General features: G+C 44.9%; 1 protein-coding gene across 1 annotated transcript in view; it reads right to left on the bottom strand.

Annotated features, from left to right (window-relative positions):
• Positions 1–7,498: 7,498 nt before the first annotated feature.
• The window catches only part of vps8 (VPS8 subunit of CORVET complex), a 787,508-nt gene continuing 780,432 nt past the window's right edge, over positions 7,499–14,574 (bottom strand). The window contains 1 exon segment of the mRNA XM_038788252.1: positions 7,499–7,795. Coding sequence (XP_038644180.1) covers positions 7,655–7,795 — 141 coding nt within the window. The 3' untranslated portion in view covers positions 7,499–7,654.

Genomic DNA, 14,574 nt, shown 5'->3' with positions numbered 1-14,574 from the left:
AGAACATAGAACATTACAGCGCAGTACAGGCCCTTCGGCCCTCAATGTTGCGCCGACCTGTGAAACCATCTGAAGCCTATCTGACCTACACTATTCCATTTCCATCCATATGTCTATCCAGTGACCACTTAAATGCCCTTAAAGTTGGCGAGTCTACTACTATTGCAGGCAGGGCGTTCCACACCCCTACTACTCTCTGAGTAAAGAAACTGCCTCTGACATCTGTCCTATATCTACCACCCCTCAATTTAAAGCTATGTCCCCTCGTGTTGGTCATCACCATCCGTGGAAAGAGACTCTCACTGTCCACCCTATCTAACCCTCTGACTATCTTATATGTCTCTATTAAGTCACCTCTCAGCCTTCTCCTCTCTAACGAAAACAACCTCAAGTCCCTGAGCCTTTCCTCGTAAGACCTTCCCTCCATACCAGGCAACATCCTAGTAAATCTCCTCTGAACCCTTTCCAAAGCTTCCACATCCTTCCTATAATGTGGTGACCAGAACTGCACGCAGTACTCCTGGAGCGGCCGCACCAGAGTTATGTACAGCTGCAGCATGACCTTGTGGCTCCGATACTCAATCCCCCTACTGATAAAGGCTAGCACACCATATGCCTTCTTAACAGCCCTATTAACCTGGGTGGCAACTTTCAGGGATTTATGTACCTGGATGCCGAGATCTCTCTGTTCATCTACACTACCAAGAATCTTGCCATTAGCCCTGTACTCTGCATTCCTGTTACTCCTTCCAAAGTGAACCACGTCACACTTTTCCACATTAAACTCCATTTGCCACCTCTCAGCCCAGCTCTGCAGCTTATCTATGTCCCTCTGTATCCTATAACATCCTTCAGCACTATCCACAACTCCACCGACCTTCGTGTCATCTGCAAATTTACTAACCCATCCTTCTACACCCTCTTCCAGGTCATTTATAAAAATGACAAACACCAGTGGCCCCAAAACAGATCCTTGCGGTACACCACTAGTAACTGAACTCCAGGATGAACATTTGCCATCAACCACCGCCCTCTAGAACATAGAACATAGAACAGTACAGCACAGAACAGGCCCTTCAGCCCTCAATGTTGTGCCGAGCCACGATCACCCCACTCAAACCCACGTATCCACCCTATACCTGTAACCCAACAACCCCCCCCTTAACCTTACTTTTATTAGGACACTACGGGCAATTTAGCATGGCCAATCCACCTAACCCGCACATCTTTGGACTGTGGGAGGAAACCGGAGCACCCGGAGGAAACCCACGCACACAGGGGGAGGACGTGCAGACTCCACACAGACAGTGACCCAGCCGGGAATCGAACCTGGGACCCTGGAGCTGTGAAGCATTTATGCTAACCACCATGCTACCCTGCTGCCCAGCTGTCTTCTTTCAGCTAGCCAATTACTGATCCAAACCGCTAAATCACCTTCCATCCCATGCTACCTTATTTTCTGAAATAGCCTACCGTGGGGAACCTTATCAAACGCCTTACTGAAATCCATATACACCACATCAACCACTTTACCCTCATCCACCTGTTTGGTCACCTTCTCAAAAAACTCAATAAGGTTTGTGAGGCATGACCTACCCGTGTTGACTATCGCTAATCAACTTGTTCTTTTCAAGATGATTATAAACCCTATCTCTTATAACCTTTTCTAACATTTTACCCACAACCGAAGTAAGGCTCACAGGTCTATAATTACCAGGGTTGTCTCTACTCCCCTTCTTGAACAAGGGGACATTTGCTATCCTCCAGTCTTCCGGCACTATTCCTGTCGACAAAGACGACATAAAGATCAAGGACAAAGGCTCTGCAATCTCCTCCCTGGCTTCCCAGAGAATCCTAGGATAAATCCCATCTGGCCCAGGGGACTTATCTATTTTTACATTTTCCAAAATTGCTAACACCTCCTCCTTGTGAACCTCAATTCCATCTAGCCTGGTCGACTGAACCTGAGTATTCTCCACGACAACATTGTCTTTCTCCAGTGTAAACACTGACGAAAAATATCCATTTAACGCTTCCCCTATCTCCTCTGATTCCACACACAACTTTCCACTACTATCCTTGATTGGCCCTAATCTTACTCTAGTCATTCTTTTGTTCCTTATATACTTATAGAAAGCCTTAGGGTTTTTCTTGATCCTATCCGCCAACGACTTTTCGTGTCCTCTCCTCGCTCTTCTTAACTCTCCCTTTAGGTCCTTCCTGGCTAACTTGTAACTCTCAAGTGCCCTAACTGAGCCTTCGTGTCTCATCCTAACATAAGCCTTCTTCTTCCTCTTGACAAGTGCTTCAACTTATTTAGTAAACCACGGTTCCCTTGCTCGACAACTTCCTCCCTGCCTGACAGGTACATACTTATCAAGGACACGCAGTAGCTGTTCCTTGAAAAAGCTCCACATTTCGATTGTACCCATCCCCTGCAGTTTCCTTCCCCATCCTATACATCCTAAATCTTGCCAAATAGCATCATAATTGCCTTTCCCCCAGCTATAATTCTTGCCTTGCGGTATATACCTATCCCTGCCCATTGCTAAAGTAAACATAACCAAATTGTGATCACTATCACCAAAGTGCTCACCTACATCTAAATCTAACACCTGGCCGGGTTCATTACCCAGTACCAAATCCAATGTGGCCTCGCCCCTTGTTGGCCTGTCTACAGACTGTGTCAGAAAACCCTCCTGCACACACTGCACAAAAACTGACCCATCTATAGTACTCGAACTATAGTATTTCCAGTCAATATTTGGAAAGTTAAAGTCCCCCATAACAACTACCCTGTTACTCTCGCTCCAGTCGAGAATCATCTTTGCAATCCTTTCCTCTACATCTCTGGAACTATTCGGAAGTCTATAGACAACTCCCAACAGGGTGACCTCTCCTCTCCTGTTCCTATCCTCGGCCCATACTACCTCAGTAGATGAGTCCTCAAACGTCCTTTCTACCGCCGTAATACTTTCCTTAACAATGCCACACACCCCCCTCTTTTACCATCTTCTCTGTTCTTACAGAAACATCTAAATCCTGGAACCTGCAACAACCATTCCTGTCCCTGCTCTACCCATGTCTCCGAAATCGCCACAACATCGAGATCCCAGGTACCAACCCATGCTGCAAGCTCACCCACCTTATTCCGGATGCTCCTGGCGTTGAAGTAGACACACTTCAAACCAGCGTCTTGCTTGCCGGTGCCCTCTTTCGAACTTTTAACCCTATCCCTGACCTCACTACTCTCAACATCCTGTACACTAGGACTACAATTTAGGTTCCCACCCCCTTGTTTTATCTGGAGCAGAGAAGACCGAGGGGTGACCTGATTGAGGTCTACAAAATTATGAGGGGCACGGACAGCGTGGATAGGGAGCAGTTGTTCCCCTTTGTTGAAGGGTCAGTTATGAGGGAACACAAGTTTGAAGTGAGGGGTGGGAGGTTTTGGGGGGATTTGAGGAAAAACATTTTTACCCAGAGTGGTGATGTCTGGAATGCACTGCCTGTGAGGATGGTAGAGGTAGGATTCTTTAAATAGGATTCTCACATTCTTTAAAAAGTACCTGCATAAGTATTTGGCATGCCATAACATCCAAGGCTATGGGCCAAGTTTGGCATGGGGGATTAGGTGGTCAGGTCAGGGCCTTTCATGCATCGGTGCAGACTCGATGGGCCGAAGGAGCTCTTCTGCACAGCAGTATTCTGTGATGTTCTCCTCTGTTCCTTTTCTAAAACTGTCACATCTTTCCTGAAGTAGGGGTGCCCAAAACTATCCACAATAATGCAGCTGAGGCCGAACCAATGTGTGAAAAAAATACAGCATTATCTCTTTATTTCTCTATTTTATTCATCTTTTTATAAACACAAGGAACCGATATGCTTTTGTAAATGGACAGCAACGTCTCTCTACTTTTTGACATTTTTCAAAATTCTGCCTTTAATCGTACACTGTCTTTTCCTACTCATTATCCCAAAGTGCACCACTTCACACTTCTGGCATTTCACCATCCTTTGTCATCCTGAAAGCTATAATATTATGACCTATTTTGTTAAGTTTAATACCATCTGATAACTTTATAATGCTGCTCCCTATATCCAAGCCTAGGCTATTCACATGAAATAGGAGTAGAAGTAAACCATTCGGCCCCTCCACCACCATTCAATCAGATCATGATTGATGTATTTGTGTTGACGCCCACATTCCCATCTACCCCTCGATAACCTTTGATTCCCTTGCCTAACAAGAATCTGCCTCAAAAAGATTCAGCGTGTCTGCTTCCACTGCCTTGCGAGGCAGAGAGTTCCAAAGACGCACAACTCTGAGGGGAAAGATTTCTCTTCATCTCTGTCCTATAATGATGACCCCTAATTTTCAAACAGTGCCCCTGTAGCCACCTAAGATGGACACTGGGCTACAAAATGGAGAACTGCTAAGGCTGCAGGGAGAAAACAGTCTTAGCAAGGACAAGCAGTTTGCAGAAGGATAATTAGCATTCTGCACGTACAGAAACCAGTTTGTGGCCAGGTGCAGAATCTCAGCTAAAGGTGTAAATGGCAACAATGATTTACATAGTAATGAGGTGATCCAGATCCAGGCCCACACAATAGAAACATTTAGGTATGAATGGATACTTTTGAGTAGACGCCCAGACGAAACGGCACCATAACTATCCATCACAAAGAACCATAGAGACCGCCCCACCCATCGAGAAGCGACCCTCAGATTGGGGGGTTTGGAAAATATCGATTGGGAGAAGGCCCAATCGATACACAGCAGGTAGAGAACCGCCCCGAAGAGGCACGGACTTTGGGGGACCTATAAAAGTAGACCCCGCACATGGTCCGGTCTGTTGTTTTTGGCTCCGGCTCTCTGCTGTTTTCACCGCTTTGCTGATACATCACATCCTGACTCCAGTTCCATCACCAGCCGTTGAGCCACCAGCCATCGAACTGTAAGTGTCACCACAACGATCGCTACGTGATCCAGACTTTGCTAGACTCTGACGACTTTAACACTCTGAGAGTTGCAGACCAAGAACGGGACGAAGGCCTCGCTCCCTGACCTTGCCTGTTCCTGTTTAGGTAAGTATTTTAGTCGTTTAGTTTAGAAGTAACTTAGTCTCTTTAGCATATGCATGTGTATTTATTATATTGGTTATAATAAACACAATCGTTTGAACTTACTAATCGGTGTACAGATTTATTACTTTGAAACCTGACCTTGATGTACTTGTGACGTGTCTAAATACGGCACCTGGCGACTCCTGAGCAGAATTACATACACAGAGCTGTAGTAGTGTTAAGCACACAGCCTTTAAACGGAGGCGTGTTAATACACTCCAATAAAACACGTAACACTCAAGTAAAACGTGCAACATCCCCTAGTTCTGGACTCATCCACAAGAGGAAACATCCTTTTCGTGTCCACCTTGTCAATGCTGTTCAGGATTTTATACACTACAATTGAATCACCCTCTCATTCTTCTAAACGCCGGTGGAAATATGCCCCGTCTGTCCAACCATTCCTCCGAAGACAACCTGCTCATTCCAGGTGTCGAATCCTCCTCTGAACCGAACAGAAATGCAAAGAGAAACAGACTGAAAACCGAGGTATGAAGAACACCGCAAACCACATCTGCTTGTGTGAAATACACCCAACAACCAGCACCCTCTGCTTCCTATCGCTCAGCCAGTTTAGTATTCATACCACCAATGTGCTGACACTACTCCCACCTCCAGTGAGGTCGAAAAGATTGTGATCAATGTTTCTGCTGTTTCTATCTTTTACTCGTTTCAGTGGGAAAGGGGAAGTGTTAGACTGTATTTCCTGTATGCAAAGACAGATATTCCTAATTTTAGATTTGATGTACACCTCCTTGAAATGGTGACTCGGGATATCAGCAAGTGCAGTTGAAAAACTTTTCAGCTACCATATTTGCATTCCCCACACACTTCTCGAAGTTTAAAAGTCATTCCTACTGATTGAGGCTGCATGGTAGCTCCAGAATGATGTTGTTACTGTTGATGGCTTCACTTTATTACCAGTTTCATCAAGGATACAACCAATTCCGAGAACAGAATCATGGAAATGTGCTGCTCGGGAGACAGCACACTGCCTGTGTCGGCTCCTTAAAAAGGGACAGTCGTGCATAATCCCACATCTGTCCATAAACCCAACCTAGAATGCATTCTACCTGGTCCAGATGATGGCAGAATTTCTGTAATATTTTAGAGTGCTTTCTCTATTATCCTATAACTGTCTTAGTGTAACTGTCATCTTGTTTGCTGCCTTTGTAATTACAGATGCAAAATACTTGTAACACATTGTCTGTCTCTACATGAAGATTTCTCTTTGATTCTTTAATATCCCAACATTTTCTCCACCCATCAGCTGATGGTTATAAAATATTCCAGGATTCAGTTTAATGTTGCCTGTTAATAGTCCTGTCAAATTTTCAGCTTCATTACTAAAACTGACCAACTGGCGGGATGTCTGTAGACGCTGAAAGATCAAGAGAATAAAATATAAATGTATGTGGACAGGATTTCTTTTCATTATACTAATAGCATAGTGACACAGTGGTTAACACTGCTACCTCACAACGCCAGAGACGTAGGTTCAATTCCAGCCTTGGGTCACTGTGTGGAGTTTGTATGTTCTCCCCATGACTGCACGAATTTCCTCCGGTGCTCAAGTTTACTTCCACTGTCCAAAGATGTGCAGGTTAGGTGGATTGGCCATGCTAAATTGCCGCTTAGGTGGCCTTACATGTTAGGTGGGGTTACAGGGATAGGGCGGGTTAATGGGCCTAGGTAGGGTGCTCTTTCGGAGGGTCAGTGCAGACATGATGGGCTGAATGGCCTCCCTTGTGCGCTTTAGAGATTCGATGATTATGTTTGATGACTTGCAAAAGTTTTATTTTGCGTAGTGTCGTTCCTGTTCTTGACAGTAAAAATGAGGGCACAAGGATCAAGGAGGTTTTGTGTTCACTCACTGAGCTAGTTGGTATTAGCCAGGACAATAGTGGATGCTGCAACTGTCCTCCGCAGGTAGAAAGGGGTATAAAACCTGGTCATGTCTACCATTCCTGTTCACTCTTGGTGCATGTGTGACTCAGATGGTGTTATTCCACATGGGGTGAGATTTCCAATCATTATTAAGGTTCAATTGGACCGAATAGACAAACAGTTCGCAATCTATTCCTGAAGACTATCAGTTGTACACAGACCCGGGGAAGGTCAGTGACTGTGGAACTTTATCCAACCAGAAGCCATTTCTTTCAGGAGAGGGCCAGAAAGATTGTTGAAGGGGAAAGAATCTTTTGTGCAGTAATTAGTTTTTAAAATATCCATATATTCCCTGAACTCATAAAATATGTAACTTAATGAGAAATAAAATTAAGCCTGATGAAGAAGGCGGCTGTGGATTTACTTGTAACTGTTTATGTAGAAAGTGGAAATTGTGCGTAGGTTCCATAAATGCTCAAACAGCTGCGAATGCAGGTCTATTTATTTTAGGTATTTAAGAATTATTGGACATATAGGAACTATTAATATTTCAGCCTTAACATTAAATCAACAATTTAAACACTCCGGTATGTGAAGAATATTCAGTCCAATTTGATTGCACAAACATCATTTGCAGGAACTAGTCCTCGATGACTGGAGGTGGTGACAAACGCAGTTGGAAGTTTTCATTTTGGAAGACACTGTTTGCCACTGAACCAGGCTGGAATAGCCCATGCTTGTCACTGTTTCGATTGCGGGAGAGTTCTGTGAGAATTGCAAGCTGCAAGAAATAGAAAACAATATTAATGGAAGCAAAATGCAGTGGATGCTGAAAATTTAAACGTAGAAAATAGGAGGCCATTTGGCCCATCGAGCCTGCCCTGCCAGTCAACATGATCATGGCTGATCCTCTATCTCAACACACTACTCTCTCGCACTCACCCCGTACCCCTTGAATCTTTAGAGTCGGTAAGAGTTCTTCCTGTTTATTTCAGGTATTTTAAATAAAATCTAATTTTACCTGTGTTGCGACGCTGGGTCAAGCGGGGCTGGAATTGACCGCGCACTAGCCCAGGGTGTTGTGACACGCAGGGCCGGTTTTAAGCCGATTTGACCAATTTCATCAAATTGGGCCCCGCACCTTAAGGGGGCCCCGCGCCAGCGGCACCGTTTGAAGCCTTTTCTGTATTCTAAGAGGAACTATAGGGTAGTTTTTACTTTTGGGGAACGCACCGCATTACGGTTGACAAATCCTTCAGCCCTGCGCCGCCAAATCCTTCCGCCCGGGTAAGTAAGTTTCAAAATTTTAATATATCAAGCATTTAATGTTTTTTTTTGGTTAAAGACGAGCATACTACACGAAATATAAACATACATAAATTTTTACTTTTGTAGAGTAGGGGCCCCGCATTCACTTTTCTAATTGGGCCCGCAATTCCTAGCACCGGCCCTGGTGACACGTCTAGAAATCTATTTCCTTCGTAAATATATTCAGTGACTTGGCCTCCACAGCCTTCTGTAGTCGAGAATCTTACAGCTCACTACCCTCTGAGTGAAGAAATTTCTCCTCATCTCAGTCCTCAATGGCTTATCCAATGTGCATAGAATCCCTACAGTGCAGGAGGAGGACATTTGGCCAATTGAGTCTGCACCAACCCTGAGACTGTGTGCTCTTGTTCTAGACCCCTCCCACCCAGTCAGAGGAAACAACATTCCTGTATCCAGTCTGTCCAGCCCTGTTAGAGCTTTATACATTTCAACGAGATCCCTTCTCATTTTTCTAAATTCCAGAGAATGCAGACCCAGTCAACCAATCTCTCTTCATATGACAATCCCACCATCCGAGGAATCAGTCTGATAAAGCTTTGCTCGGAAAAGGATGGGTGGGAGAAGAGTCTGTCTGTCTGGGAAAGGGAGAGGGTGGGGGTCGGTCCCTGAAAGGGGGAGTGGGAGTGTTCATTCTGGGAAAAGGGGAATGGGGGTAGTTGGTCCGGGAAAGGGTGGGGTGGGTCTGGGAAAGTGGTGGTGGGGGTGCTGGGAAAGGGGGAGAAGTTGCTCTGTCTGGGAAAGAGGGAGTGGGGGTTCAGTCTGGATAAGGTGTGTGGGGGGGGGGGGGGGGGGGGGGGGAGGTGAAGAGGTTGTTAGTCCTGGCAAAGGGAAGGGATCAGTCCGGGAAAGGGATGGAGGTGATGGTTGTTGGTCCGGGAAAGCAGAGGGTCTAGTCGGACTAGAAGTTGGGGTCAGGCGAGGGTTGTCAGTTTGGACTGGGGGCGGTATGGTGGGTCTCATTTTTTGGTGGGTGGGGGGGTCCCGCATGTGGCTGGATCTGGGTTTTCAAATAGTTAATCTGGAGTTGTTGATTTTGTTTTCCCTCTAACTCTTTCGGAGTAACTAACAGGGTAAAACTGGCAGAACCATCCAAAATCACTTCTATCAGATACAGATGGTTCCCAGCCCAGCGCAATTGTCCAGAGGAAGTTGGCACTTCTGGGCAATTGCCAGGTAAACCCTTACATGGGAATCTTCATTGGTCTATCCCCTAAATGTGATGCTGGTGAACTCGGAAGTTATGAGCCAGACTTTCCTGTCTGCTGATCAATTCTAAATCCATGCAATATATCACCCCCAATTCCTCCTTCTCACAAGACTTTTGGTTACCTAGCACGTTTGTGAAGTGTAAGAGTCCTTCTGTGTATTTCCTTTGTTCCCATTTATTTTTGTCTGTGGACCCACAATTGGGATATGCTTTTAAGCAGGAGACTCTACTTGTCAAGACATTGTATTTCAAGTTTTATATTTTGGAAAAGAGAAACTAGACTCCTCGGCACCGATTGGAGCTTAGTAAGTAGGCTGTGGAGGGAGTCGCTTCGGTGGGTTGGCTAGCAACAGTGTTCTGCCTGACAATGTCAATGATTGGTTTCTGTGTGATGCTTTTTGAGAAAACTTAGCAGAAGTGTTTAGACCTTGGAAGTGAAAGGAATGCTCTCACTGTCTCTCCTGCTTGCTTGTTCAACTGGCAACTGATGGGTTGGCCAGGGATTGTTTTCTGCTTGACAATTGTAAGTGATTGGTTCCTACGTGATGCTTTCTGAGAGAGCTTCAATTTTAGGTTGGTTCAATTATAATACTGTACATAATAAAATATTACTAAGGACCTCGGGTATTTAAAATAAAATGTAATTTCACCTGTGTTGCAACTCCAGGTAAAGTGGGCTGGAATTAACCACACACTAGCCCAGGGTATTGTGATGGAAGTTATTTGTGTCTCTCCGTAAAGACAAACTAAAGTTTTTGGGCAGCAGGGTAGCATGGTGGTTAGCATAAATGCTTCACAGCTCCAGGGTCCCAGGTTCGATTCCCGGCTGGGTCACTGTCTGTGTGGAGTCTGCACGTCCTCCCCCTGTGTGCGTGGGTTTCCTCCGGGTGCTCCGGTTTCCTCCCACAGTCCAAAGATGTGCGGGTTAGGTGGATTGGCCATGCTAAATTGGCCGTAGTGTCCTAATAAAAGTAAGGTTAAGGGGGGGGGTTGTTGGGTTACAGGTATAGGGTTTGAGTAGGGTGATCATGGCTCGGCACAACATTGAGGGCCGAAGGGCCTGGTCTGTGCTGTACTGTTCTATGTCCTATGTTTAAAGTAGTTGGTTATTGCCATTTCCTTCTTCTCCATTGTCACTTTTCCTGTTTCTGACTGTAAGGGGCTTACATTTGTCTTCACCAATCTTTTTCTTTTTACAAACTTATAGAAGTGTTTATAGTCTGCTTTTATGTTCCTTGCAAGTTTTCTCTCGTGCTCTATTTTTCCCCCTTGTAATCAATCTCTTGGCTCTCCTTTGCTGAAACAAAAACAGAAAACGCTGGAAAAGCTCAGCAGGTCTCGCAGTGTCTGTGGAGAGAAACAGAGTTTATGGGCGCCATTCTCCCGACTTACAAAAATTCAGAGAATAGCGGGCGGCGTAAATTTTTACGGACACGCTGGTCCGACACCCTCCCGCTATTCTCCCCTCCCCCCCCACGCCCACCTCCCGACACGAATCGCTGCCCGCCGTTTTTTTTACGGCGAGCAGCGATTCTCGATTTCCAAGGCCTTTACGGCCGTTTTTACAAGCGTAAAACACACCTGCTCTGACCGTTCGTAAAAACGGCCGTAAAGTCCCGTTCTCGGGAACCATGGCACCGATTGGCACGGCAGTACCACGGCCGTGCCAAGGGTGCCATGGGCCCGCGATCAGTGGGCACCGATTGCGGGCAGCGGGTACTTACCCCGCGCACTCTTTCTCCCTCCGCCGCCCCGATGGATCCATCCGCGGGGCATAACGGCCCGCGCATGCGCGGGTTTCACGCATATGCGTAATGACGTCATCCGCGCATACGCGGGTTGGAGTCGTCCAATCCGCGCATGCGCGGCTGACGTCATCTGACGCGTCAGCCGTCGCTAACTTTGGCTAGCGGGCTTAACGCAATTCGTTAAGCCCGCGATGCCAGAGTTCACGGCCGCGCGATGCTAGCCCCGACTGGGGAGATGCATCGGTTCCCGGTAGGGGGGGGGGCGGAGGTTGGCGTCAAACGCGCCCGTTTTTGACGCCAGCTTCCCGATTTTTCGTAACTCGGGAGAATCGCGCCCTATGTTTCTCGTCCGTATGACTCTTCAGAAAATGAATGATGCTATTAGTTCATTAACTATTTGGAGAAGTTGATGAACTAATTATTTACAAGAAGCTGACAAGGCTCCATCTATTTAATTCTGAGCGTGTGTAGACTCAATATTATCTGAAGGTTTGTAGTTGTGAAGTCCAGTGTTTGGAAACATTAGGTGGATTTTGTGCTCTGAAGAAGAATACGTTGGGTAATCAAATTCGGTAATCACGAGCTGCCATATTCTAGTAAGTTTAAGTGTCCCAAAGCCACTAAGATTTTAATCCCTCTGACTTTTCCAGGGTAACTATTCTGGTAAGTGAGTTGGATCCACCCAAAGTCTCAGACTCTAAATCGGCATTTTGGAGGGTTCCAGACATGGTAATTGTCCAACGGAAGTTAATATTTCCTGGGTAATTCTTGTGCAGTCAGCGTGTTGGGATTTCCAAGGTCGTCTCCGAGTGCAACTTCCTGGATAGCTCAAGAGTATGGCCATCCAGAGACTGTAAGATCTGTGCCAAAGTCCAGGGCCAGCTCTAAAATTGGGATAGGATATGTGTACCTTTAATCCCCAGCTGTTGAATAGCCATCAAATATTCAGTGTCAAGGCGTACAAATAATGAATGGCAAAGTACCAGATCATAAGGAACACCTATAAAAACAGTATTCCAAACTCTCAAGGAGAAGAGAGGATACCTTGTACCTCAGGATTACAAACTTAATTACTTAAGATTTTCTGATTATTCCAGTGATTTCTACTTATCTTCTTTTGGCGTTTCCTTGGATCCTTTCCAGTAGAATATGTAATACTTTGCGCTTGATTCTGTTACCATTCTAGTTTGCATTGGATACCAACAGACCAGCACATATTTAAAAAAAATATTGCAGGTGGGATGAGAGGGTTTTGCAATGAGCACATTGCCAGTCTGTGGATTGACTTCACCAAATTTGCCTTTTTGCAGAAGCTAACCATAGACACAAAGGTGGGACATCAGCTTTCAGGAATCAGTGAAGGAGTATATAAAAAGCACAGAAGGAGTATACAAAAGGCGCAGAAGGATAATTAATAAATGTCATTTGAAGTGAACTAACGGCAGAGATATAAAGAGGAGCTGCTCGTCTTCAAATGAAAGAAAGGTAGAGTGACAAAAAAGTTAATAGATTGAACAAAGAATTGAACAAGATATGCCTGGGGAAGGAAAGGCTCAAGGTTAGCCTCAATAAGTCGTCACGGGCAGCACGGTAGCACAGTGGTTAGCACAGTTGCTTCACAGTTTCAAGGTCCCAGGTTCGATTCCCGGCTTGTGTCAGTGTCTGTGCGGAGTCTGCGCATTCTCCCTGTGTCTGCGTGAGTTCCTCTGAGTGCTCTGGTTTCTTCCCACAGTCCAAAGATGTACAGGCTAGGTGGATTGGCCATGATAAATTGCCCTTAGTGCCCAAAAAGGTCAGGTCGGGTTACTGGGTTATTGTGATAGGGTGGAGGCGTGAGCTTAAGTAGGGTGCTCTTTCCAAGAGCCGGTGCAGACTCGAATTGGTTGAATGGCCTATTTATGCACTGTAAATTCTACGTCACCATCGATTCACGGATGACGTCTATTCAGGGTCATGAATTTCTGCCATGGGTCTTCATGAACAGGCTGATTCTCAACCTGCAGAAGTTTGGACACATGGGACAGGATGTCCCCTGTAGTAGACAGATATTAGTTTTTGGTTAAACACTAACACAAAACAAAATTCTGATGAACGATAATGACCTGAAGCATAAACTCTGTTTCTCCACCAAAGCTGTCTGACCTGCTTGAAGTTTCGAACAAATTCTGTTTGTATTTAAAAATACTATCTCCAGGATGACTGTTCAAAGTCTCAAGTCTTTTGTTTGCAGCTGGAACTAGTGTGCTCAGGTAATTTAAATAGCCCGGTGCAGGAAATATTAGGTGATTTCCCCTCCCCTAACCAAGATAGTAAAGCCTCCAGTATGACGTATCATGCCGGATATGGTGACACATAGGGGACATCCCACCATAATATATCTAGGACTAAAATAACTTGAATATTCAAAACTCATTAATTCTGCCCACTTGTTTGTGCATCAATCTGTTCAACATAATTTCTACCATTTGCTAAATAGACCACACCATAAATCAAAAACTATTTACTATCGACATTAAATTAGAATTTACTTTAAACGCCAGATTTAAAGGGCCATCATATGAGTCCTGAAGATAATTACTTACAGCTTCACTTTAAGCACTGTCCCATTTGTTTACCTTTGATCTTGAGAAGCTAATGCTTTCATGTTTTAATTTAGTTAACATCAGAAGCTCTTGAATTAATGAAGATTCTTTCATTAAAAGATGAAGAATTCAAAGACCTCCCCCTCACTCCCCCAAGGAAATACTGCATCTGTTTATTGTGGTTGAATTGGAAGAACATTGTGTACAATGAACATACACTTGTTTGGAACTTAAGACTAGAAATTGAAAATGTTAACTGGTTATATCACAACTTAAAAACAAATACTATCCTCATTCTTTATGATTCCTAAAGCTGCCTTTATCAAGTAACCATTCTTCATAAGCTAATTTTGGTAAAGCTCTCGGGTTGCGGAGTATATTGCATCTGAGCTTTATCCTTTCCTCATCCAAAGGGCTGGATTTTCCCAGCAGTGGGGCAGGTGAACCATATAAATCCCTGGCCAAATTTGCTGGTTTTACAGCAAAGGTCATTGAATGATGAAACCCAGTTGAAATGCTAATGAACTGTTCGCCCCCTCCCTGACTGCAAACACCGACACTAATTATAATACAGCCATTGCTTCCTCAACGAGCTCAACAAAGGCTGCAGACCGAATCTGGATCTTTTTGTATTTATATGTGACATTATTTAGAAAAACAAATCAATGGAGATGTTCATAATTCTGTATTGGTG

Source organism: Scyliorhinus canicula, chromosome 2 (genome assembly GCF_902713615.1).
Source record: "Scyliorhinus canicula chromosome 2, sScyCan1.1, whole genome shotgun sequence".
Taxonomy (NCBI): domain Eukaryota; kingdom Metazoa; phylum Chordata; class Chondrichthyes; order Carcharhiniformes; family Scyliorhinidae; genus Scyliorhinus; species Scyliorhinus canicula.
This window is presented reverse-complemented; position numbering and strand designations above follow the sequence as displayed.